This window comes from Triticum urartu, chromosome 6 (genome assembly GCF_003073215.2).
Source record: "Triticum urartu cultivar G1812 chromosome 6, Tu2.1, whole genome shotgun sequence".
NCBI classification, from domain to species: Eukaryota; Viridiplantae; Streptophyta; class Magnoliopsida; order Poales; family Poaceae; genus Triticum; species Triticum urartu.
The window spans coordinates 211,838,762-211,866,190 of NC_053027.1; the positions used below are offsets into that span (position 1 = coordinate 211,838,762).

The 27,429-nt window shown below is 48.4% G+C and overlaps 1 protein-coding gene across 5 annotated transcripts; it reads right to left on the reverse strand.

Moving 5' to 3' along the window:
- Nucleotides 1–537: 537 nt before the first annotated feature.
- On the reverse strand, nt 538–26,611 carry LOC125512485 (protein PHYLLO, chloroplastic). 5 transcript variants are annotated; one of them, XM_048677578.1, is made up of 27 exons: nt 26,187–26,611; nt 25,708–25,907; nt 25,501–25,618; nt 22,125–22,241; nt 21,899–22,000; nt 21,241–21,297; nt 20,670–20,738; nt 20,307–20,417; nt 20,049–20,243; nt 19,686–19,784; nt 15,919–16,485; nt 15,572–15,796; nt 14,829–15,131; nt 14,324–14,391; nt 13,506–13,664; nt 4,943–5,068; nt 4,732–4,869; nt 4,553–4,661; nt 3,475–3,627; nt 3,128–3,391; nt 2,858–3,025; nt 2,553–2,696; nt 2,010–2,471; nt 1,582–1,878; nt 1,349–1,506; nt 1,131–1,238; nt 538–933 (listed from the first exon to the last, which is right to left on the reverse strand). In XM_048677578.1, exons 1-27 carry the CDS (start codon nt 26,553–26,555, stop codon nt 672–674), a joined length of 5,148 nt encoding a protein of 1,715 aa, XP_048533535.1. In that variant the 5' UTR covers nt 26,556–26,611; the 3' UTR covers nt 538–671. The 5 variants fall into 5 exon arrangements, with proteins under 5 accessions (XP_048533535.1, XP_048533536.1, XP_048533537.1 ...); XM_048677579.1 differs by lacking the exon at nt 15,919–16,485; XM_048677580.1 differs by lacking the exon at nt 26,187–26,611 and having other exon boundaries at nt 22,125–22,301; nt 25,708–25,726.
- Nucleotides 26,612–27,429: the final 818 nt, after the last annotated feature.

The following is a 27,429-nucleotide window of genomic DNA, read 5'->3' on the forward strand; positions in this document are numbered from 1 at the left end:
ACCCCTTGTACCTATATATATATGTGCCTAGTGCACGATCAATAATTATTGATGCACCAAATAATTCTCTACAAATGGAAATGTATCCTCCTGCTGAACCGACATCGCCGAAAGGACCAAAATAAATAAAAAATAATGCGAGTACCAGTTCTAATAGGCTGGGACCACCAATAATCGACATACAGGGCTTTACGGGGTTGTTACGGGCGAGCCAGTTTGTGATTCGTCAAAAATCTCTCAGTTTGTGATTCGTCAAAAATCTCTCTGCCCCCCTATTTCAGGTGGGGGGCCATCCCCCAACTAATAGCATGTCTCTAAATCACCTCCTCCGTAATCTTCTGTAGAAACAACCCGTATATGTAGCATTACTCCTGGGACCACTATCTTCTTAATCTTGTTGCCGTTGTTGAGTGACGGACCAATTACTCCTGTAATTCCCGTGGGCTCATGACTCGCGCAAATACAAGGTACGACGCTTAGCACGGGCTGCCACCAACAACCGAGTGACAAACTTACAACCCCTACGCAACAGCAGACTGAGACACAAAGAAAACCCCTTACTCCCGGCAACATTTATAGCCCACAAATATAATCCGACCACTCAGCCTGCCAAGCTGGTAGTTCAAAAATTTCTCAGACTCTATTGCTTTGTAATCCCGGATACTAAAGCGTTAAGGCTGGTGTAGCCTTACCAAGAACTTCCTCAGGGCTCTAACTAAGGGGAGAGGATTCTCAACATGCACAGCATGGCCACTTTCCGGGACAACGATCATTTCACATAGCTCCTGATTGCTACGACAATCAGCTTCACGTTCGCCGTACTCTCTTGTCTCGCTGCACATTCGCTCTGCTATCTCTTTAAATTTTACGTCCTTCTCACCTGCAATGATGAGGACAGGCTTCTCCAAGTGTTTCAGGTCTTCCCACAGGGACCTGATACATGGAAACTTACATGAGGTTGCATTTCTTCTCATGCAAAATGCAATGCAATGCACCTATGAAAATGTTTGTCACCTATGCTATCAGTGCGCCATGTTTTACTAATTCATCGGTACTGATAAACTGAATATCTTATGGCCACATGAATATTGCTAAATGGAAATCTTACTGAGAGCAGAAGCTAATCTTACTTTTGTCTCCCTATGCTCGAGTCAGCCAGAACCTTCGATAGATCCGTGATGTTACTGTGTTTTCTGCGTGTCCTCACTAGGGAATCAAACTGTGGGTGTTCTCTTAGACTGCAACAGAAAAGGTTCCAAAAAGAAAAGGCATGTCAAATACTAGTACATGTTATGCAAAATTTCTTCCTACCGTAGAGTCAAGAAATCAAATAAGTTAATTCCTCCACCTGGTCCACATTTTTCCAGAGTACCATGTCTTGATAAAACATTCCAGTCCATAAGTCAACAGGAATTGAGCTCGTGATTTATCAATAGCAGTACGTCGTCTTCTACTTGCTTCATGTCTCAATCCAGGACTCCCCGATATCAAAACAGCTCCACTAATCTGTCTTGACAAGACTACCTTAGGATCATTCAAATAAAGAATGAAACAAACAAGCTGCAATCTTGACAAGATTACCTTTAGATTTTCATTTAGTATCATCTGGAGTGCAATCCTTGCACCCATTGAGTAGCCAACAACAACCACCTCTCCATCAGTTATATTGCATATCAACTTCAGCAACAAGTCTGCAACTGATTGAATTGTAAGAGAGATTTGATTGAAATTTTCATCATCATGCTGCAGAATTTGGGACTCTCCATGGCCAGGAAGATCAACGGCGATGACCCGTGCACTGGGAGAGAGAGCTTTCATCATGGGAGTCCAGTCCTCACTTGTGCCAAGAAATCCATGAAGAAAAAGAATAACCTTATCCTACATGGGTTAAATCATGGCACTGGTTACTGCAGCAGCACTATCCTATCTCCTAGGGGGAAACAGTATATCTTGTACAACAAGGTAGGCACATAAACCACATTCTTTTAAGTAAGTTGAGCGATACTTACATTTGTACAATCACCAGCCTCTTGAACCTTAACTACATAAGAAAAATGATCCCCATCGACTTGGATAGAATATGAGTTTAGTTTTTCTTCACTATATGTTTTTTCAATCTTCTCATCATTTATATTTAAGTGGTGGAGATAGCCATGGGCATTTTCCACTGAAGCTCCCATTCCATCACCAAGCGGGGGAACAAGAATTTTTAACTTTTGTTCTGATACATCTTCTGTTAACCATTGATATGTTCCAAACCCATGAGCCACAGTTCCACATGAATCATATCTCTTTAGTCTGGAGATTAGGTCATGTTGCCTGTCAACATAATATGCAAACTGTATGTAGGTCGCCAAACCTACAGAACTCTCGTACGCACTACTGATGATAGCCATCTTATCATGCATGTGAGCCCACTTTGCTATATGAGCTGCATTCTCAAAGCCGCCAACAACACTGGGTTTTATAACCTGACCATCAAGATGGAAACAAGGTGAAATATAGAAATGAAAGGAGAAGCTTGAGAAATAGCTCACAGAGTTTATACTTACAACAGCAACTATCCCTGGATGTACAAATTGATGAAGCTTTTGGATTGGATCCCCCTTAAGGTTGTCGATACTCTCGTCCAAAGCAACAGGCAAACCACTGTTTTCACAGAACTTGATGAGATCATGTACAGAGCTCACTGGTTCCTGTCAAGTAAGAAACATGAAGATTCCCAAGAAAGAACAAGATGAATGTCGCTTGGGAAATGGGAGCTCTATAATAATAAGGTGCAGCAAAAGGAAGTCGAGTTTCACATTTTCTCTATTTTGAAGTTTCTAATACAGCAGATGAATAAAGTGTAGGTTACCTCAATGTATTGCAAACAAAGGCTTTTTACTCTGGATCCAAATTCAATTGCTTGCTTGTATGTCCATTTTCGATTTGCATCGGCACGGATATTGATCTTATATCCTACAACCTCTCTTATTTTTTGAATAACAGCTGCATCTTCAACGGGACTTGCACGACGTCCAACCTTCACAAGAGATTTTAGAAATAATTTTCTTCATATTGCTTGATTAGCAGATATAATATTTTGAAACAGAAAAAAGTTCAATTAAACAAGTGGAAGAACTACCTTCAGTTTCACTGTGGTAAAGCCTTCATCAACAAGTTTAGTCACAGCAAGTGCTACCTCCATCGGAGTACCGTCGGAGTCTAAGAGTGCACAGATATGTATGCCTGCAGAACTGTTCTGATTATATTCCACCAGACTCTGATCTCTTAGTAAGGGGTTGGAACCAGTGAGAATTTCAGATAATCTACATTTCCGCTGTGACGCCAGCAAATTAAGAATGGCCATCTCCAGGCCACACTTGACACTTGGAAATACAGAAGAAGGCTGAGAAGGAAAAAGAAAGAGAGGAGTTCAATCTCTTGAGATGTCAGACATGAATGGTCACCAAGTTTCTCGGGTTATCTTACAGGAATCCCAATGTTTGTCCATATCCAATTGGAGAAAGACCCTCTCAACAAAGGAACAACATCTAGCTCACAATCTTTCACTCTGTGAAACAGAAACCTAAGTTGCTCTTCAACATCTATTATATCCTCCTGGTGAATTTCGATTGGTGCAACCTGTTATATGAAATGTATAAAAGATACTTAAGTTTGAAGTACTCCCTCCGATCCATATTACTCGTCACAGCTGTACAACTTTAGTACAAAAAAAACTGAAAAGGCATTAACTCGAATAACCTTACTCTGTAAGATGTAAAATAGGAAGGTTGTCACATCCCATTTTATAAATTAGGATGTTAATAGAATCATTTATTGCGTACCATGGTTTCAATACATTTTGAATTTTTTCAGAATATTCAGATATTTTTCACTGAAGAAAATTAGTGAGAGAAGATAATATAACTTGTTCAAAATAAAAAGAGTTGGAAAAATGTTGGAATATTATTTGGAGTTTATTAAGACTAATTTTGGGAATTATTCAGTTTATTAAGACTAATTTTGGGAGTCATTCAGCTTGTGCCACCCATTCAAGGTGGAGACGCACTAAGCCGACCAAGCCGCTGCAATCAGCAGACTACTGCACAGAGACAGGGATGTCTCGATGCGAGAGCGCCAGTAACCAGAAAATGGAGAAAGGGAAGAGAAGTGGAATTTCCATGCGCATCTCAAAGCATTGAATGGCCAAGATAGCAGTTAACCAGCGATTGGTTGATAGATTTGTTTTCTCCTATATATATACACACACATTGATACACACCTATAATATAAGATGATCCAACGAGCCTTAACAGGCTCCCAAGACAACATTGATACATCCAATTTTACCTATATATATAAATGTGCATGTGGTAAATATGCAGGAAACCCCTCATACAGTGTGAAGAAAATATACAGGCTACATAAAACATAATATAACTCTAACATACACTACCCCAACTTGTTTGGGACTGAAAGGCTTTGTTGTTATTGCAACTCAAAATGGCAACTTAAGTTAGCATAAATAAAAGATGCCATATAAATTGTAGTGGTGATAAAAACAAACCTCACCAAATCCTACAATGTTGTCATCCATACGTAGCTTCAGAATGAAGCCTTCATGGAAACAACTGCTATCTGAAATTCCTGAAGTACGAGGCGCAGAAAGCTGGATTCTGTGCAAAAGAAGGTTTGAGGGTAATGCCAGGAATGAGTGGGCTGCATATTAATTGGTTACAGACATACCTGTACAACATGTACTCTATTGCATGAATTTTCGTTTTGTACATGCGATCTAAATCACTCGTAGTGCTAGAATACGGATCCCCGAGAAGATAATCCAGATAGTGGGTTGCAGTATTATCAACGAACATACTTATAGTTCTGCAGAACAAGGAGAAACATATAAACTCACAGGGTAGACTAAATTACTGTTAGAACAGATTTGAATGTAAACCTATGAAAGTTGGCATTCTCATCAATCTGGTTCTCTACTTCCACCACACAATCAAGGTGTTCTGCATGGGTCTTCACCAATGTATCATGAAGTTCTGCTTTTGTTTGAACCAAAAAATGCTTCACTCTGCAACACAACCGGTGACATCGGTGAGACACAAAATTTTGCAGTCAACACTAGGAAGTACTTCATCATATAACAAAGCTGACTCCGTAACCAATTATGTAAAACTGGCAGAAGTCTTAACAGACACCATTTTATCAATGTTGGTGTGTGTGTGTGTGTGTGTGCAATACTCTGGTTGTACAGGGTCTAAACTGAAAAGAGTTAATAAAAAGGAGAGGGTGTGCGGGCGGGCGGGGGGGAGCGGGGCAGATATTTTCCCCCCAAATTCAATATGGTATCGGAGCTAGGTTTCCAAGAGGTGGTGGCCGCAGCGGCTGTGGAGGAGTGCTGCTCCATGATGGCTGGAGGTGAGGGGGAGAATTACCGAAAAAGGCTTTCGCCCTGCTTTATAAATAAAGCAACCACCGAGCACAAAGTTATCAAGGTACCAACCGAACAACACACGCACACGCACACAACGCCACCGCAGGCAGGGTCCAACATACACGCAAACGGACAAAACCCAGATTCAGCTGTGGGCACAGCACAAGCCCAACACAAGCGCACGACACGCACAACTCACAAATGGCAGTGGTGAGGTAGAGAAGATCTAATCCGGCTCCGGTGGTGGTGGGGGAAGCGGTGGGGCCATCCGGAGAGCCATCGCACGAAGCTGGGTGATGATGGAGGTGATGGCATCTCTCTCCCGGGGACAGCTAAGCGGCCGCCAAAGCTGCAAGTAACCAGACCATTTGAATACGCTGAATCACAAGCTTATTCCTAACAGTCCACAGCGTCCAGGCAAGCACCCCGATGATCAGCCACCTAATGTGGCGAACCGAGGGTGCTAATGCCTGGAGTTCGGCGAAGAGAGTGGGGAAGTTGTTGTGGTCCCAGCTTCTATTTTGCGGAAACAGCTCCATAGGAACTACACGGACACGCAGGTGAAGAAGATATGGTTCGAATCCTCTTCAGGCCCGCAGAGCGGACACCGCCCATCACCGGCGCCGTTGCGTTTCAGGACCTCCACGCCGGACGGGAGGCGGCCGCGGATCCAATGCCACAAGAATATCCTAATCTTCAAGGGGAGCCGGATCTCCCAGATGGTGGTGAGCGCCTCATGGCCCAGCGAAGGGGCGATGGCCTGGTAGAGAGATTTAGTGGAGAATTGCCCAGAAGGCTCTAGACACCACCTGGAACGGTCATCTTCTATCTCAAGATCAGGCTCGTGTAACGCAATGCAGTCTAACAGCTCCTGCCAATCAGCGTTCTCAGCCGGGCCAAACGGTCTCCGGAACGCGAGTTGCCCTAAGTCAATAAGGGCCGTTGCGACAGAAATCCGCGGATCAACCGCGATGGTGAATAGGTCGGGAAAGCAGGCCTCGAGGGGCATGTCCCCAGCCTATCTACCGAACCAGAACCTCGTGGCGGTGCCAGATCCAACCGCGATCGAGGTTCCGATGCGGAGGACAGGAAGGAGCTGAATGATGGATTGCCAGAACTGGGAGCCCCCCAGACTGCTGGCAGAAGGCGAGAGGCTGGCCACGGAGGTATTTCTGCTGAATGAGGCGAAGCCACAAGCCACCCTCTCCGTTGGCAATCCGCCATAGCCACCGCGTCAGGAGGGCTATGTTCATGCGTTTGGAGGACATGATCCCGAGACCACCCTGGTCGCGCGGTATACAGATCTCCGACCACCGAACCATGTGGTATTTCTGCTTATCGCCCTCGCCGGCCCAGAAGAAGCGCCCCTGAACTGTGGCAATCTCATGATGTAGAGTCTCAGAAAGGCTGTAGAAGCTCATGATGAATAAGAGCAGGCTGGCAAGGGACGAGTTAATGAGCATCGTCCGGGCCACCTTCGAGAGCCATCGGCCCTGCCAGGGCTCGATGCGGTGTTGTAGCTTCTCCACCGTGGGTCGCAGCTCTGCCACCGTGAGCCTCGGATCACTAATGGGGATCCCCAGATAAGTCGTGGGGAAACACCCAAGCTGGCAATTAAGCCGATCCGCGATGTTGTGCCGTTCGTCTTGGGAGTATCCCAAGACCATCACCGCACTCTTGTCGAAGTTGATCCTGAGGCCAGACATCTGCTGGAAGCAAAGCAGGAGGAACTTCAAGTTCATGATGTCGCTCGCCGAGCCTTCCACCATGATAATGGTGTCATCCGCATATTGGAGAAGGGAGAAGGGAGATCCCGTTCCCCTCAGCAAGATGCGGGACTATGCCCTTAATGTGGCCCGCGAGCAAGCATTCCTGAAGGAACGGCCAACTGACCGTGTCATATGCCTTGTGGAAATCCAGTTTCAGGAAGACTGCCTTGAGGTGTTTGGTGTGAACCTCATGGAGTGCTTCGTGAAAAACCAGGACTCCGTCAAGGATATATCGGCCCTGGATAAATGCCGACTGATCAGGGTGAGTGATCCGGTCGGCAATGGGGGCCACCCTAATGGCGTACCCCTTCGCGAGGATGCGGAAGATGACATTAATCACGGTAATCGGCCAAAATTGGCGGATATCCGAAGCCCCGATCACTTTGGGGATGAGGGTGATTATCACAAAGTTCAGCTTATTGAGGTCGATGGACCCAACAAAGAACTCCTCAAACAGGGACATCACCTCCGGCTTGATTACCTCCCAGAAGGTCTGGAAGAATTTCACTGGGAGGCCATCCGGACCGGGGGCCGAAGAGGGGTTCATGCCCTTAATTGCCGCCCACACTTCAGCCTCGGAGAACGGGGCCGTAAGGGCTGCGTTGTCTGCATGCGAGACACAACTGTGGGCCGGCCAAATGTCTTGCGCAAGGGCAAGACCTCCTCGAGGGGAGGCAGAGAATAGGTCTCTGTAAAAGCCGTCTACATGGGCCCGGATGTCCTCCGGCCGCTGCAGGAGGGTCTCTCCGTCCTAAAGAAGCGGGATGGAGTTACGGCGTCGCCGGCCGTTAGCGATGGCCTGGAAGTAGGCGGTATTGGCATCCCCCTTGAGGACCCAATTCTGCGTACCCCGCAAGCGCCAGTAAGCCTCCTCATCCGTGTAGATGACCGTGAGCTGGTCTTCCAGGTCGTACCTAAGCCTCCATTCCTCGGCTAAGAGGCCTGCGGCATCAGTCCGCAGATCGAGGGATTGGATGGCCTCAAGTAGGGCTTTCTTACGCTCGCGGCTGTCCCGACCCGCGTTAGCACCCCATCCTTTCATGAATTGTTGTGACCGCTTAGCACAAAAGTGCCAGGAGTCGACGGCCGAGAGGGCTCGATGAGGAGCATCACGCGCCTCGCGCCATCGGGCGGCCACCGCTGCGACAAACCCAGGTTGGCGCAACCAGAAGGTTTTGAAGCGGAAGCGGGGCGGCAGGAGGGGACACTCGTTCTCCGAAGAGAGGAGAAGGGGCACGTGATCGGAACCAATCCGCGTAGTCGCCCGGAGCGATGCTAGGGGGCAATGAATGTCCCACTCAGGAGAAGCAAAGACCCTGTCTAGGACTGAGCGGGTCGGCTCCACTTGTCGGTTGGTCCAAGTGAACCTGGCCCCGACTCTATCGAGCTTGCGAAGACCCATGTCCGCGATGCAGTCATTGAACATCTGCATCCGGGGGAAGTTGACCAAATTATTACTCTTGTCTTCCTCCGTCCGGATGAGGTTGTAGTCGCCGCCCACCACTACCGGTAGCTGGGCGGCTGCCACCTTCCTACGAAGTTCAGCGAGGAAGGCCTCGGATCGGCGGTGATCGGCCGGGCCATACACCGCAATAATCTCCCATTTGAAGTTTAGGGCATGCTCGAATATCTCCATGCTAACGAAGAGCTCGCCCCGGTCCATGCTTCCAACCTCAAAGGTGGCATCCTTCACCCCTAGAAGGATACCACTCGAGTGGCCCGTACTCCCACTAGAAGGGAGCCAGTGCCAAGCAAATAGGTCGGAGCTCAAATGCTCGAGCTCCGACAGGGAAAATTCCGTACGCATCGTTTCTTGGATGGCCACAATGTCAATTCGCTCAGTCCGCATGTACTCTATCAGTTGGCGGCGTCGGCCGTCTTGGCCGAAGCCACGGATGTTCTAGAAGAGGGTCCGCATCACGAATCCATCGAGAGGTTGCTTGACCCCAAGACTCGTGATGCACTCTAGGCGCGGAGGGCTGCGGTGCGGGAGCAGGTACGACCCCGGATCTCCACCAGATCGGCCGCCGCACGCGGCTGGATGCTCGGGGTAGCCCCGGCAGGGGCACCCAAGGAGGACTGATGGCGCGCGGGGGTCTCGCAAGACGCCCATCGAGAATCTCCCGCGCGCGAATTGCCTCAATCTGAACTAATGGGGGCGCGACCTCTCCCCTGAACACGATGGCCGAGTCCGCTGCCACCTTTACGAGGTGGCCGAGCGGAGCTGACTCTAGAGCAGAGAACAAGCAAGTAGCAAGAGTGGCTAGGATGGACTGAGTACCTGCCTCAAGGTTCCAGGCAGCGGCCCGGAGCTCTACCCGCTCGGGGATAGGCAGAGCTGGGCTACCCACCGGCATGGTCGCCTCGATCCGAGCATTGCGACGAGAGGACGTCACCGGGGACGAGGTCGATCTGCCTCGCCTGGAATAGGCCGCAGTCCGAGGCGGGAGTGGGGGGCGGCCACAGGGGTGGTCACCACAGCCGACTCCTCACCTAGGGCGGTGCACGTGGAGCTCGGGGGCAGGGTTGGAGGAGCCAAGGACCTGACGATGACCAGAGCCTGCGGGGTCGGAGCCAAATCGGCACCAGGGGGGATCAGTCACCCCCTGGTCCGACAGGGTCGGCTCGGTGGGAGGGGTCGCGGGTGGCGGGTCCCGGTCCCACCCCTCCACCTCGGGGAGTGCAGGAGCAGCAGGGAGATCAGGGCAGGGGGCGGCGAGTCGATCTCCGCAGAGGGCGCAGTGGGGATGCCAGAGATAGCACCAGCGGGGGAGCGCGGGGATGAAGCCGGGAAGACCTGGAGACTCATGTCCGACACGTCGCTGCCATCAGCGGGGAGTGGAGGGGCCGAGAGAGTGCGGCCGGCCCCTGTGCCACCCCTGGCGGTGGAGACAGGAGGCTGCTCGCGGCAGGGGCTGTCCTGGTATTCCTCATCGCCGTCCTCCGAGCCAGAGTCGTGGCCGTGGCGGCGATCACGCTCGCTGCAATGACCCCTCGTGCCCCCACCACCAGGGCCACCCCCAAGAGGTTGTCGTCAGGGATGCGGGGGCGGCCGATGTGGTTGGACGGCTCGGGAGAGATCCAGAGGTCAAAACCCTGGTCGTTGAAGAACACCCGGATCGTGGCACGAAGCTTGGACGAGTCAAGGGATTTGACCTTGACCCGCACTTCCTCCTCCTTGCGGAGGGAGAGCTCATCCACCACCACCACCTTGCCGAGGATGCGGGACATGTTCCGAATGACCCTCTCCGAGCGGGCGATGTCGGGGAGGCCGCCGATGAGGATCCATGTCGTGTCTAGGACGGCCACTGCCAAGGGGTCTAGGATAGGCACAGAGATGTCCACCACGAGCTTGTTGAGCGCGAGGGTGATGTCGTCGCTGCGGGTGCCATAGCCGTCACTGACCACGTCAGAGAACACCACCGAGAACTGGTTGTCAACCAGCAGAGTGACCTGCCAGTCCCAGGAGCAGTGGTAGAGGTGGTTGAGCTCGGTCTCGATCATCTACGGAGACGCCACCCCATCCCGCACAGTGACAATCGCCAGAAGCGAGGGTGAGGGCGGGGGGATGTCAGGCACCTCGATGTGGAAGAAGCCAAGGCCTTCGATCCCATGGCCATGCATCATCAACTCCTCCGACATCGGCCGTCAGGGCATAGGGCAGCCGGATGGTCGGGGTCGGAGCACACAAAGCAGCACTGGGAGCGGGTACATGCCACCTGGGAGTGTCCAGCGAGTCCGCAGTTGAAGCACTTGACGAGGTCGGCGGCGCGGTCATCTGGGAGCAATGCGGCCGACGCGGTGGTCGTCGGGTCGTGCGGAGGACAGGTGGGCAGGGTCGCGCCATTGCCGCGGCCCAGCCCTCTCTTCTTCTTCCGCTTGGGCCCCTGCCTGCCCCGGCCAGCACCGTTGGAGTTAGGAGGGAAGCTGGGTTCGCCGGGGGGGGGGGGGGGGGGGGGGGGGGGGGGGGGGGCTGGGGCTGGTACCGGCGGGTGGTGGCAATGGGAGCGGGTTGCGGCTGCTGTTGGGACCGAGAATTGACTGTGCGTGGAGGTGGAGAGCTGCTCCCTGCCGTGCAGCTGGTGAGGCTGGCCAAACGGCCAATTCGAAGGCTGGGAAGAAGGGGATTTGCAGCCGAAAGACTGCTCACGACGAAATCAATCCAAGAACCGGTTCTAAACCATGATTAGTAACTGTCAACAACCAAACCAATTAGACCCACACCCACCCATACCCAACTCGTTCGAACGTAAACCAAAACCAAACTAAACTGTAACAGCCTGAGCCCATCACAACCCGAACCAATCAAGCCCAGAGAAGAAACCCAAACTATTAGCCCCAGTTAAAGAAAAACCATTGCCAGATTTACGTGGAGGCCAGAGGCGCGCCCAAAGAGCTGCAGGATGCTCCTGACGGCAGATGTGTTGCCCAACGTGGGGTGACAAAACAGGACCACATCATCCGCGTACAGCGAGACGGATGGGATCGGGCACCGGGGATGGAGCTGCCGCAGGATGCGCAGCTCAGTGGCGCGGCGGAGCAGGCGGCCTAGTGTGTCCACAACGAGGACGAAGAGCTGGGGCGACATGGGGTCACCTTGTCGTAGTCCTTGGCGGTGCCAAATGGGTGGGCCTGGCTCGCCGTTCATGATCACCTTGGTGCTGGCCGACGAGAGCAAGATCGCGAGCCAGCCCAGGAATCTGGTGCCAAACCCATAGTGGCGCAGGAGGTCGAAGAGGAACGGCCAGCTGATCGAGTCGAAAGCGCAAGTCAGGTCCAGCTTGAGCAGAACGCGTGGCGCGCCTAGTTGATGTAGCAGGCACGAAGACTGCCGCACGAGGACGAAGTTGTCATGCAGGTTTCTTCCCGGGATGAACGCATTTTGGCTGGTGCTGACGAGATCGTTAAGCTTGGGCGCAAGGCGGAGCGAGAGGACCTTGGCAAAGATCTTGGCGACAAGGTGGATGAGGCTTATGGGCCTGTAGTCGCCGAGGCCCCTGGCATCCGCGCGCTTCGGGAGCAACGTGAGGAGCGCCTGGTTGAGGCAGCTGAATCCACGCCCTCGCAACTCGTAGAGTTGCTGGAAAACAGCAATGAAATCCTGCTGAACTGTGGGCCAACATGTGCGGAGAAACTCGGCGGTGAAGCCGTCGGGGCCGGGGGCCTTGCGCGCGGGCAAGAGCTTAACGGTGTTCCATATCTCCTCGCGTCGAAGGGAGCCTCGAGGTCGTCCAAGTTGACAGGCGTGATCTGCGCCTCAAGCTCTAGAGCGCACTCACGGGGTGGCGCAAAGCCCAGGAGACCATCGAAGTGCGCATACACCGCTGCGGCCATGTCGCAGGGGTCCGTGACCACATGTCCGCCGACCACAAGGCTGTGGATCCTGTTCTTCTGCCGCCGATACGTGCACTGCCGGTGGAAGAAGGACGTGTTGGCATCCCTGTCCTTGAGCGAGGCGAGGCGGGAGCGCTGTCAGGCAATGGTTCGCTCGAGCGAGGCGAGGCCGAGGTAGGATGCCTTGATTTGTCGGCGCAGCCAGTCCTCATGAGGAGACAAGGCTCGGTAGTCTTGCGCGGTGTCGAACTTGAGGAGCTCCCGAGAGATCGCAAGATTTAGGCGCACATTACCCACCGTTTTGGCGCTCCAACTTGTGAGCCCGAGCGTCGTTGCTTGCATGCGCAGCATGAGGCGGCGGAAGGGGTCGGCGTCGCTCACGAACTGCCAAGCGGCCTCCACGGTGTCATGAAACCCGTCCATGCGCGTCCAGAAGTCCTCGAAGCGGAAGCGGCGATGTGCCGGCGGCATCGGCGAGCAATCGAGCAGCAAGGGGATGCGGTCGGAGACGACTGAGGCGAGGCACCGGAGGTGGCATTCACCATGCAACCCCTCCCAGTCGGCGGTGCAAAGGACAGCAGTTAGCAGATTGTCTAACTAAAGGGTTAGGACCTAGTGATGGTGCTGTAATCTGTAGCAAGATGATGGGCATGGTTGACATCTTTAACCCATCTTGAGGGGGAGTGTTGGTGTGTGTGTGTGTAATACTCTGGTTGTACAGGGTCTAAACTGAAAAGAGTTAATAAGAGGGAGAGGGTCTCCAGGGGGAGACACGACAGATATTTTCCCCCAAAATTCAATAATCAACTTCCAGAATCAACTATAGTATATCCTATGTAGCTTCAGGACCAACTATTGTTACAGTGTAGTTCTAATAGCAAAATCTAGTTATAAATAAGAAAAGCGCTTGAAAATTTCACATCCATGATGCAAGTAAGCAACTAAGCTGCAACTAAATCACTTGTTTTTACCTGTGTGCATCACAGAGTTTAGAAATCGATATGTCATGTGAGGTGTAGAAGTATTTCTGCAAAATTTGGGGCGAAGCTGTTTTTGCAACTGGTAGAAGGCTGAAGATTGCACCACCATGGTTGTTGATTACAATCACTGTCATGGGTTTCCTCTGGGCCCTTCAATAATGTCAAAGAAGTATAAAAAATAAATATATCTTTCACTATCCTGAAAGAATATAATTTAAGCACATGATGATAAAAATTAGCTTTGGCTAAAAAAGATACCAATAGGGAAAATACCCCTTTGGCTCTCGGGTGCCAGTGCACCTGATATGGAAAGTGCAAAAGAAGTCAAAAATTTCTGACACTTTTTGGAAACAAACTTGATCTCCTGTTGTACTCATATAAAAAGTTCCGCGAAGGAAAAAAACTAGAAGTATGTGTTGATTTTTCGAAACACAAATTTTCGAGGACAAAAAGTGTGAATAGAAACTTGTATATAGTGTTGATTTTTTTTCACCCAGAATACCATGAAAACCATTCTTTGGCGAAACTTTTTACACGATAATAACACTTGATCATGTTTGTTTACAAAATGTTTCAGAAATTTTTAACCTTTTTTGCAATTTGGGTGCACTGGCACCCGAGAGCCAAACGTCTGCCTCTGTACCAATAGTCAATACTAATCTATGGTTTTATGTAAATGATAAAGTGAATATGAATGCCAGCGTGAAACATAAATTGTGGAAAGGACACTGGCTGCGATAGTGGATAGAAAGGTTCAAACTTTGCAGGGTGGAAAGGGACTGGTGCAGAGAAGGGTTCAAACTGCAAACCTTTGGTTGAGAAGTGACAATCCGTTCGTATCATGAAGAAAAGATACATCACCAACCACACAGCATACCTGGCAATAATGCAGCTATAGTCAAGTTCTTGCCGAAAGCCTACAATGGCATTTGGTATTCTCCAGTAAAGGTTCAGCATAAATGTCTTAGCAAATGAACGAATGTGATGCTACAGTTCACTCAAATTTAGTACTATGAGAAGTACCCTTATGTTAAGGTTATGTCAAAGTTGACTAGAAAATGCACGAGAAAAGATTATCAGCTATTCAGAATAGTTTGAGAACTACTGCTGACTGCTGACTATGATAGGTTATTTATCTCTTTCTCTCTAGGATATAACTAGGAATATCATCTCTGGGGAGTTACATTTTCTTTCACTCTTCATCCCTAGTTTAGTACAGAAAACTCCACATTTCATATTTAATATAACCAATTCAATCACACATGATATCTGTGGAGTTTTCATGCTGCTTCATGAGCTGGACAAATGACTTACATGCTTGTTTGACCCAACAGCGAATCCGATCGCTGTGCTAAGCAAACCATCAATACCACTTGCTCCTCGGTTCCCAGACACTGTTGCACCAATAAAATCTGGAATATTATGCATCATCATGTTATCTCCGTTGGTGGTATGGTCAAGCCAGCCCTTCCCAAACATGTTCAAGTCTCGAATGACCATGCTATTCCCAACAAACATGGCAGCATCACCATAAAGTGCCTCTCCAATTACATGTGCAACATATGGTTCTGTAAGCGAGAATTCCGCATGTACATGAAACATTATTTCCTGTGAAACCTGGAATAAGAAGCAGTTATCAAAACGAAAGGCAGTTGAAACCAATCAGAAGTTTATTAGTCATTTCCAGGGAGATGGAGCTCCAGTAAAAGCTCTGTTCAATATGGGCAGAACTAAATTAACTACAGCCTGCTGTTTACTTCATTTTCATCTCTCGAGTGATAATATTAAATTATTTCATGTTAGCTACAAAGTTTATATAGAAAACGTATGAAGTGTCGATACTATTTTCAAGCTTCAACGAGTGGCAAACTCTAGTACTCATTGTTATAGCCTAGATGTAACATATAAAAGCATGCTGGAGTGAAGGATTGCAAGAAACGACGAAGTCCATAGAGAACTGATTGTACATATGGAGAAGCTATGCTTATCTATCCATTATATGACCATATTTATTTCATTGCATCGTTTCAAGGTAGTTAGCATGTTCTGGTTCATACCGCTGAATTTAGAACCATCAAAATATCCTTCCATCTGCTTGTCTTCCTTTCTAAATTACATTGGCATAAACTAGCAGCAAAGTCAGCTACACTAGTCTGGATTCTGTGAGTGACAACATGTGAAGGATCATGGCGGCACGGATGTGTATCAATCAAGATGTATGAAGATGGGAAGCAGGACTCGAGAAACATTTCCATGCGTTTGCTAGTAATCCGGCTTCCAATCTGCCAGTTGAACAAAACCAAGCTTCAGAAAGTTAGAACAAAAAATATATATCACATAATACCTAGAAATGCAAAGATAATGTAAGTGGTGCAGAGGAATAGAATCAAATGAGGAGCTAAACCTGCACAATAACATCTGGATTTATCCAGCTTTTGACAGAGTCCGACAGTAGAATTTGATCTATTTGGTCTATAAACAAAATACTCTTATCAAATCCTGGAAATGAATTTAGAACTTTCCTCATTCGCAGTCCAGACAGAATGTCAGCGGCAACTGGCCAGGAAAGTTGTCTAGCTAGTAAAGCCACAGCCCACATGTCATCTTCTTTATGAATAGCTCCAACTAATAGAAGCCCTTGCTTTGCCTTCTTTATGATATCTTGAACCTCTATTACTGAACAAGAATAATTACAAAATGCAGAGACCATTTTCATTTCTAGGTATCTAGTATATGGTTCATCATTTCTAAACCACCTGTCCAATCCTCTCAAACAATCAAAACTCCAATTTTGATTGCTGTGATCTAGTGGTTCCCTAAAAGCACAGTTTATATGCACCGGACCTTGTGGTGCTTGCATTGCATTGTAGGCTGCTGAATCAATTGTTGTAAGAACCATTCTTGCATAAATCTTATCACCAGGTGGAGGGAGATTAAAAAAATATCTTACAAAGTTACTGAAATGATTGACCTGCAAAATGGATTTGGGGGGGGGGGGGGGGGGGGGGGGTGTTGAGATGCGTTGTCCACAATTATAACTGAAAAATACAACCATAACATGAATTTATGTACAAACAGGATGCGAAGAAAGCAAGTAAATAAAGTAAAATAATTGAAATGCGTAAACTCCAATAGCAGTCCTGATAACTCAAAAGAGTCCAAGTTCACACTCTCTGCAATATATAGGGTTTCACTTCTATGTGATAAAACAGACACTATGGTCCTTGATACCTCTGAGTGAAATGCATTTAATTATAATATTGTGAATGAAACAGCATGACATATCTTTCTGTGCTTGGCTCTCACTTTGCAAGGAGGAGGACATCCGGGTGAAGGTGAAATCCCTGGACTCCTCCAAGCTCCGCGCCACAGTCCGCGTGTTCTTCAACGACAAGGGTTTTGACCTCAAGATCTGCCCCGAGCCACCGAACCATGTCGGCCGCCCCCGCTTCTCCGATGATGGTCACCAGGGGGGTGGGCCGGATGATGCCGACGACTCCCACCACCGGCGCCCTCGCCCTTCTCGCCACGACGACCCGGAGGACGACGACGACCTGTCGGAGCACTCCCGCTCCCCCTCCCGGGAGCCATCTAACCCACCTCCGGGTCGTGGTGGCTCCGGGGCCGGGCGCACCCGGGTGAGGGCCTCCGCCCTCGAGGCCGCTCTCCGGCTGGCCGCCCCTCCTCCGGCCTCTCCATCTTCGTCGGAGGCGACCAGTGACATCTCAGTGTGGGCCTGCTCGGCCCCCGCCCTCGTCGCCCCGCTCCCCGTCCGCCGACTCCGCCCTGCACCGGACTCCGCTGAGCCCGCCGCCCTCGCCCCCCTTGGACCGATCTCCTCAGCTCCCATGGGCGGCGATGGTGATAGCCCGCTCTCCGCGACTCCGCCTGCTCCTCCACCCGCCGAGGACTCGGCCGGGGGCACCCTGGAGCCCCCCGCCCTGCCTCCTCCTCTGGTGGCCCCTGGTGGCCCCTGACGACCTACTCGCCTCTCCAGGACCACTGGTCGTGGGGGTGCCCGACGTCGTGACCACCCCTGTCACTGCGCACCCCCACGGACGGTGGCGTACGCCCGGCGGCCCCGCTCCACTTCGACGCCGGTGACAGCCTCCCGCCGCAGTGCCCGCCTCGATGCGGCCCGTCCGACGGACTCCCCGGCCCCGTCCGTCCCCGAGCGTGTTGAGCTTCGGGCGGTGGCCAGGAACCTCGAGCCAGGTGCAGACTCCATCCCCCCCCCCAGTTCTTCCAGTTGTTCCTTTTCCGTGCTAGAGGCCATTCCCCTTGGCCACCTCGCCAAGGTGGCCACTGACTCGGCCATCATCTTCAGGGGGGAAGTTGGACCCCCCTTAAAGCAGATTGCGGCCATTCGGGCCCGCGAGATCCTTGAGGGCAAACTTGTGGAAACACGGGCGCGCCTCCGCTGCCAACCCGCGGAACCAAACTTTTCCCACGACCTATTTGGGGATACCCATTAGTGACTCGCGACTCACTGTGGCTGACCTCCGCCCGACAGTGACCCGGATGTAGCACCGGGTAGAGCCTTGGAAGGGGAGGTGGCTCTTGAAGGCGGCCCGGGTACTCCTAATCAACTCCTCGCTTGCCAGCCTCCTATGGTTTCTCATGAGCTTCTACAGCCTCCATGAGACGCTCCATCAGGAGATCGCCAAATACCAGTCCAGGTTTTTCTAGGCAGGCAAGGGTGACAAGCAGAAGTACCATATGGTGAGCTGGCCCGATATTTGCAAACCCAAGGACCAGGGTGGTCTGGGGATCTTGTCTTCTTGGCGCATGAACATTGCTCTCCTGACCCAATGGCTCTGGCGAATCGCCAATGTGGAGGGAGGCCTCTGGCTTACCATCATCCGAAATAAGTACCTTCGGAGCCAACCCCTAGCTTTCTGTCAGTGTTCTGGTGGCTCCCAGTTCTGGCAAGCTGTGATTCAGCTACTACCCGTGCTCCGCATCGGCACGTCCATCTCGGTTGGCTCCGGGTCCTCAACCATGTTCTGGTTCGATCGTTCGTTAGGGGACTCCCCCCTGGCCGCTCGATTCCCGGATCTATTCGCCATAGCGGTTGACCCTCGGGTCTCTGTCGAGACGGCCCTTATTGACTTAGGGCGTCTCACTTTCCGGCGCCCCTTCGGCCCCCTTGAGGTGGCCGCTTGGGACACCCTCCTCCAGGACATCGCTCTTCTTCCGATGGACGTCGAGGGTCCCCTGACTCTCATCTCTTGGCGACTGGAGCCCTCCGGCCGCTTCTCCACTGAGTCCTTATACACGGCCATCGCACCCTCATCGGCCCCTGAGCCCTTTAGCCTGATCTGGGACATTCGCCTTCCTCTAAAGATCAGGATCTTCCTGTGGCAGTGGATCCGGGGACGCCTTCCCTCTCGGGTAGAGGTCCTCAAGCGTAATGGACCAGGAGATGGGATTTGTCCCCTGTGCGGCACGGTGGAGGATGCTAACCACATCTTCTTCTCTTGCCCCACAGCCCAATTCATGTGGTCCTACTTTCGCGAGACGGTCGGTGGACAGTGGTGCAACACCAACTTCCCCGACTTGCTTGCAGAGATTCACGCCTCCCCCCCCTCGCTAGCGCCATATTAGATGGCTGTGCGTTGGGGTCCTCGCCTGGACGCTTTGGACTATTCGCAACAAGCTTGTTATTCAGAAAGCGCCTCTTCGACGTGCGACTGACGCGATCTTCAAAATGTGTGGTTACTTGCAACTCTGGCGGCCGCTTAGCCGCTCCCGGGACCGGGACGCCATCAACACCCTCCTCGCCGACCTTCGCTCGATGGCCTTCCACGTGGCGCCCCCGCTGCCGCCCCCTCCTCCGGAGCCCGATTAGACCTGCTGTTCGGGTTGCTGTGTGTGAGTGTGTTGTTTTGTTTCCAGGGCTTGTTGAGCTGTGCCCTCAGCATTAACCCTATTTGCTACCTTGTGTGTGTGTGAGACTTGTGTGTGTGTGTGTGTGTCTGGACCTTGTTGGATGTTTGGCTTGGGCGGTTTGCTTTATAATATAAAGCGGGCGAAAGCCTTTTTCGGTAAATCTTAAGTAATTTAAGGCTATCAAAAGGTAGCCAAAATACCGAAGTAATCATGCAGTTTTAGAAAAGGAGCAGCTGGCATCAAGAAATTTGTATTTAAACATTGATTGATCATAAGCACCTGATTAATCGCTTGGTTGGCTCCAGTATCATGCAGCTCGGGAGGACGATCAGCTGTGAGCAAGATAACTGGTACGAAATCTTGACTCGCCTCCACCACCTAGATGGGAAACTTGACTGAATATTAGTAATATTATAGACTTTTTTTTTCTCTTTGAAAAATGCAGCATACAATACATGTATTAGCACAAAGGGATCATATGTATGCCTTCATAAGCCATACATTCTAGCCAGAGGGCTTCTGAAAGTTGGCAGTAGCGCATGGTTCGATAAAAAAAGATATGATAAACAGTTCCTGATGATGTAGAAAGCTGGCAGCAGTAAGAAAAGAAAAGAAATTAGGAAAGTGAAATATGCCACTCACCGAAGGGAGAAGATTTGATACAGCAGTTCCTGATGATGTAATTACTATTGCAGGCTTTCTAGAACCTCTCCCATAGCCAAGAGCATGAAATCCAAGTGAACGTTCATCATAACATGATATGCAAGTTGTCAAAGGGTGGCCTGTGGCAGAAAGTGCAAGTGGGGATGACCTTGACCCTGGAGCTATACAAAAGTACTAAGGCAAAGCACATCAGAGGCATGGTAGACATGGCAAAACTATTTAGTGTGTTAAGATTACCGTGAAACCAAGCCTGACACACTCTTCAACTATAAGGGATGCCCATGCCGAATTAATGTTAGAGCAGCTCTTAATAGAAGATTCGGTTTTGTTGCTTTCTGAGCGTAGGTCCTACAGGACGCGAGAGAACAGTTTTAGCATTTGTTAACGACAGCTTAAGACATCAGAAATTTCTCCTACAAAGAATAAATGGCAGTTCTCATATCTAATTAGTCTATGTCATTGTATAGTTGTATGATTATGTTTGGTGTTCTTTCTCAGAGCTGAAAATTGCTACAAAAAATGTTAGTACGCCAAGGCTATGTTTCCAAATGATAATTCATTGGCGGTTTGGTTGCAAAGGAGACTCAGGTAGAAATTTACCATGTTTGCAGAAAATAAGAAGTGTGGTGAAAAGCGAATAAATGACTGCTCGGACATCAGAAATTTCTCCTACAAAGAACAAATGGCAGTTCTGGTCAGGACAATAATTCAAAGGCACTCTTAACAGAGAGTATAAACTACAGAAAAATTCAAAAGGAAGAAAAATTGATATAGAAATTCTGTTTGCCCAACTTCGGTGTTCATTTTTAGGTGTAAACTTAACTTTACCTTTTTGGTCTGCCAATTTCAGGAATAAGTCTATTTACAGATACTGACACTGGGGCACCTACTAATTCGTTCCGCTCCCACCTTAATGACTCATAAAATCTATAAATTTGACGGGTCTTTAAACTGAAGAAATACTTTGGAGCCATATCAATGGTCTAAGGACCAAAACCTAATCCCGAATTAATATTGCAAAATCGTGATATGTACTTTCCAGCAAGATAAGGACAACGTCAAGAAGCCACAAAGAAAGAAGCACAATAATCTTTTACACAGGAAAAGGTTATTTTAAAACCAAAGCAAGAAATAGTTAATTTCAAGTAACTTACCAAGGTTAAGAGGATACCTTTTGCATGCTGATTTCAGCATCTACTTTGACAAGAACTTCGCCATCCAAGTATACCTGGAAAGGCGGGTCCAGTAAATTCAAACTTAAGACTAAGGTCTTATATGATAATAGGAATATTAGAGTATTGTGGAAATACAATAACCACTGCAGTAACTGTCAGACTGGTTCAAGATGAATGGCCAAAAGTTTGCATAGGTTATGAGCGACTAACTTTAGCATTGGTCATAAGCTAATTATTGGAGGCCGGCTTGTTTTATCTCTCGTTTAAAATGCAGACGCTTCATATTTCAAACAAAAATTCTGTTGCAACAAAGGTTTTTTGATCATAAGAATGGATGAAAGAGATAGCTTTAGATAAATAAGAATCAGTATTGCAAACTTCAACCGATAAGTAGGTACTATCATAGCGGTAACAAGTAAGACCCTGCCCTTCTTATCTTCAAATGAGGAAGCTAAATTTTATTTCAGTCTCAAAGCCACGTGAACTAATTAGGATAAAGGAGCTAGCACATTGGAATAACTGAAATAGCTAATGGTGGTATAAATATTTAACAGGACTGCGGCATCATGACAGAAGGAACTAACATGGGAAATAAATAGGCAAGAGTATGTACTTATATCATCACCAAAGTAGTTAATATACAGAGATATTTACCAACTGAGCATTCACAGTCTCTAACAAATGTGATTCTCCAATGTAATTCGTCATCATGCCTTCATAACAGCTGCTAGCTGCAGAATCATAGCTACCACATACCTACAAGGTGAAGGTGCACAAAAAAGAAGTCCAGTGGTAAAGAAGATATATGCAGACATTCTATGATTTTAAGAACGTTAAGCAACGCAGAAGATCTATCATCATTGTGCTTAGTTTCACATACCTGATTGAAACAAGATTCAAACAAACAAACCGAATCCTCAAATGTATGAGATACAAAATGATCCCAAACCATAGTTGATGATAGCACAGAATAGCCAACAAATTCGGTCAACTCAACCTGTAAATTCAATGTTGCTGAGCATCACGAATGCTACAAGATCAAATATCTATGTGATGCCTGCAAATAATACCCAAAAAACAGTTCTGTAAATTGCCAGAGCCTGTTATATGGATTGTTTGCAGAAAATAAATGTGCAGGAACACAATTCATTAGCTTTTACATGTCCCCCATCACGAAGGAAAATGATTCATTAGCTTTTACATGTTCCTCATCAGAGCTGATTTCCGTTTTTAGCACTTCAGATGTACAATAAATAAATGGTGTACAGCCAGTGACCCAGCCACTGAATCAGGATCTCTAATATGAACGCTCGATCGCCAAATTTGGTCACAGAGCATGTGTTCCATTGCCAAACATTACATAAACTATATATATGGGAAAACACATCCTACCATAAAAATATACTACTTTATCATTGTAAGTATGTTCATATACTATTATGTAGTACTCCCTCCGTTCCCAAATACTTGTCTTTCTAGACATTTCAAATGGAGTACAACATACGGATGTATGTAGACATATTTTAGAGTGTAGATTCACCCATTTTGCTTCGTATGTAGTCACTTGTTGAAATCTCTAGAAAGACAAATATTTAGGAACGGAGGGAGTAGTATATATACTACTTTATCATTGTAAGTATGTTCATATACTATATATAAGATACTTCAAAGTGAGTTACATAAAAATGGCGAGTTGGCCTATGGTTTTTATTATATTTATGAAATACATACATATTTGTACTAAAAAAGAGCATACTCAAAATACAATACATATTACCAAAAAAGTAGTATATATACTACCTAAATATTCTTATATACTGCATACTACGCGTACATACTTTCTGATTTGTATGTACTATATACAACATACAAGATGCAAGTGGTGGTAACTTGTGTATATATAATTATATATAGGACAAATGTTTCCTACCACCAGTGGTAGTTACCCTCACGTGAGTTTTGTATGTAGTATCTGTCAAAACCAAGAATATGTACATGTAGTATGTCATGTATAAGAATATTTGGGTAGTATATATCCTATTTTTTAGGTAGTATGTACTATTTTTAGTATGTTGTTTCATACGTATGAATATGAAGGTATTTTCAAAATATACAAACACTATGGACTCACATGCAATTTTTTCGTATAGCTTGCTTCAAAATATCTTAGATATAGTATATGGACATATTTAAAATGATAAAGTAGTATATATAGTACCATATGGTAGTATATGGGACATGTGGGGTAACTACCCCCACGTGGTAGGATGTTATATATATAGGGAAAATACATCCTACCACCTGGGGGTAGTTACTCTCATGTCTCATATACAAAAATGTAGTAGTATATATATATACTACTTTCATTGTAAGTGTGTCCATATATAAGATATTTCAAAGTGAGTTACATGAAAAAATTGCAAGTTGGCCCATGGTTTTTATTATATTTGTGAAATACGTACATATTTGTACGTAAAAAGGAGCATACTCAAAATACGGTACATACTACCAAAAAAGTAGTATGTATACTACCTAAACATTCTTATATACTACATACTACGCGTACATACTCTCCGATATGATATACTACATACAGCATACTACGCGTACATACTCTCCGATTTGATAGATACAACATACAGCATACAAAACTCAAGTGGTGGTAACTACCACCGGGTTGTAGGAAACATTTGTATATGTATATATATACATACATACATACCCTTGGTGAAGAATTCTTATTCCTCACCCCACCTTCTCACGCACCCTATAGTCACCGTAAGAACCAAAATGCATGTGAGGTAATATTATGGTGTGTAGTTAAGGTCTTCTTAACACCCACCGTGAGAAAGAAATGTGTCAGGCGTGTGAGATAAGATTACCACATGCATGCTTGAGATGAAGAAATATTATAACATGCGGGTGAGAATTCAATGCATGTGAGGTAAGATTACAACATGTCGGTGAGGTAAGATTACGACATGCGTGAGGTAAAATTACAACATTCAAAAGAAACCATGTGTAGAGAGAGTTTACACCAGGGTGAAGAATTACTTATTCTTCACCCGAGATGATGAATAGACTTATATATATATATATATACACTGAGACTTGAAACCGAGACACTATCCCAAAAGACCAATCTAATAGGAAGAGGAGATATGATATACTTAACACCCCCCCCCCCCCCATTCACATCGTATGTGGATATGGAATGATCAACACCTCCCCCCACTCCCGACGTTGATGTGGATAAACGATTGGGGAAAATGCAGGGACTGAGACTTGAACCCAAGACCTCAGCTCTGATACCATGTTAGATATTCCTATCAACCAACTATCCCAAAAGACCAATTTGATAGGTAGAGGAGATATGATATACTTAGGCCCTGTTCGAACTATCCCAAAAGACCAATTTGATAGGTAGAGGAGATATAATATACTTGGGCCCTGTTTGGTTCACGGGAAAGTTGCAGGAATTTCACGGGTAACACTTTCCTCTGGAAAGTTATCATCAACAGCATTTGGGACAAAGGAAAGTTGAACAGTATTTTGCAGGAAAAAATCCTTCCACGTGCAGATTCCCACCGATACCAGAGGATTGAAAAAATCCAGCCCAAGCCAATGTTTTGGCGGAAGCCCGAGGTAAAGCACTCACGGCTGGCATGTAAGCCCTAATAAAATATTCCATGGGATGAGATGTTTGAGGTCTAGTCAAAGGCAAGGCAAATAAAAAAAACTGCAGCAATGTCCTTTTAGCTGTACACGCGTAAGATGCTTTCCTGTGTTTTTTTCCATCAACCCGAACACTCCTTCGCATGGTTCCCTCTGCCGTTTCCGATGTTCGTCATTCCTCTGTTTTACAGGAGCGTTCCTTTCCTATTCCTCTATTTCTCTATCTTCCCTTGTTTTCATTTCCCGTGAACCGGACAGGGCCTTAACAGGCTCAACCAACCCATCTTCTGCACACATGAGTGGGCCTTAGTAGGAACTCTGTGAGATCGCAGATTTATCCTGACATCTGTCAATTGTAGTCTTGGTCTGAAGGGGACGCATTCAGGCATGTGAGTGTGCTTGAGCGTCCACCTTTTAATCACGGACAAGAGATCAAGTAATATCTAGTCACACACATAATATCACATAACTTGCTAGTGCAGGAATTTTTCTGTTGAATTTCAAATGACCTCTACATGAAATGCGTATCTCACACCAAGGTAATAAGAATTCTGCACCCACGGAAAAGCGCAGGTTATTACCTGAGGAATAAAGAAGTAAAATGAACCAGCTTTCTCCTCTATTGACAATAATTCCTCGTTATACTTCATGCCAACTGCTCCATAAGCTCCCATCAAATCTGAATCAAATGAAATATATCTGCAGGAACGAAAATGTCTAATTTGGTTAGAAAAGGTGTCGAATGCTTCGCGAAAGGGAGCATCTGTGCACGAGAACGAGAGAGGCACCTTGATATCATATCATATCCATCTTTTACTTGAGAAGAGGAACCATGCAAGTAAAGTGCAGAACCAACACCAGATATTTCAAGTTGAACTGACGGATTGGAGCTTAGCTTCCTTGATAGATAGAACTGAGGGAACAATGATGATCTCCTAAACTGAGAGCATAACCATTTGAGTGCCTTCGTACTGGGTGGAACAAGTACCTGCAGCATTTGTGTGTTCAATTAATCATCTCCTCTAGGTCTGCTGGTGTGTTCATGGAGGTGAAGGGAAATCAACCAGGTTCACAATGCTGGTAAACGTAATTAGGGAGAAGCTGCTTGTAGTCTTTCAACCTCACAAACATCGTCATATTCATATTTCATAATCAATCAAAATGCAGCGCTGCTCTTGACCGAATCAACTAGTGAATTCCAAGAACACTACACGTAGCGACCGCGCCTAAGCCTATGTTTCGGTTACACAAACTTGCGCCCGCTCACCTCGAACCGGATCACGCCGCTCCCGGCGGCAGGCGGGCTGGCCTTCACCTCCTCGGCGGCCCGCCGCAGTGCGGCAATGCCGTCAACGAGGGTGAGCGCCGGCGGGAGCCTCCGAGTGAATGACACGTCCACGGGGAGGTCACGGTCGCCGATATCATTCACCTCGTCGACGTCGATCACGATGCCCGTTCGCCTCCTGGCGACGGCGTGGAGGAGGTGGAGTGGTAGGCCACTGCCACCGCGGCATTGCCGGCGCTTGTGGTGTTTGTGGAGGCAGTAGCGGCGAAGAGGGGAGACGACAAAAGGGCGGGGGTTCGGGACAGGGAGGAAGGAGAGGGGTGAGCTCGGAGAAAGGGGGACGACGAGCATTTCCGCGACGACGAGAAAGCGAATGGCCGTGGCGAGGTAGTCGGGGTGGGCGTTTTAGAGAAGGATAAGGGCATCCCTAGAACTTTTTTTCTTTGGTGAGTACATCTAAGAGCATCTCCAACCTGCGTTCAACGAAGCCGCGCGCTAAATTTTTTTTACAGCATCAAAATAGCGTTTTAGCATGCCGCATGACCGAACATCTCCAACAGACGCCCAAAAATATACTGCCCAGCTAGCAAAGATGACATCTCCAGCAAACGCCTAAAATTAACCACACGCACTCATATTCAGCTCGCCGCCCGTGGCATGCTCGCCGCCATGGTCATGGCCACGGGCCGCCGCCCGTGGCATGCTCGCCGCCGTGGCCGTGGCCCGCAGCCGCGCTCCCCCCCGCCGTGACCTGCTTGCCCCGCCGTAGCCTGCTCCTCCCCTGCTCGCCCCATCGTGGTCGCTCCCGCGCATGCGCCCGCCGTGGCTGCGCCCGCGCTCGCCCCGTCGTGGCCGCGCCCGTGCCCGCGCTCGCCCCGCCGTGGTTGCGCCCGAGCTCGCCCCGCCGTGGCCGCGCCCGCGCTCGCCCCGCCGTGGCCTGCTCCGCCCCGCCGTGGCGCCGCCCGTGCTCTTCCCCTGCCCGCCGCCGCCCGTGGCCGTGGCCGCGCCGCCCTGCCCGTGGCCGGCTGGCGCGCGCACGCGAGGAGGCTACCGGCAGGCGCACGCGAGGAGTTCAGCGCGCGGGAGAAGTTCAGTGCGCGGGAGCTCACGCCCCAAATATCCAGCTTCCGGTTCAGTTTCTTCCGGCGCGCTCAACACTTTTTACAGCGTGCTTTATTATGCCGCGTCCGCTGGAGTGCTACTTTTAACTTTGCGCGCGCTAAAC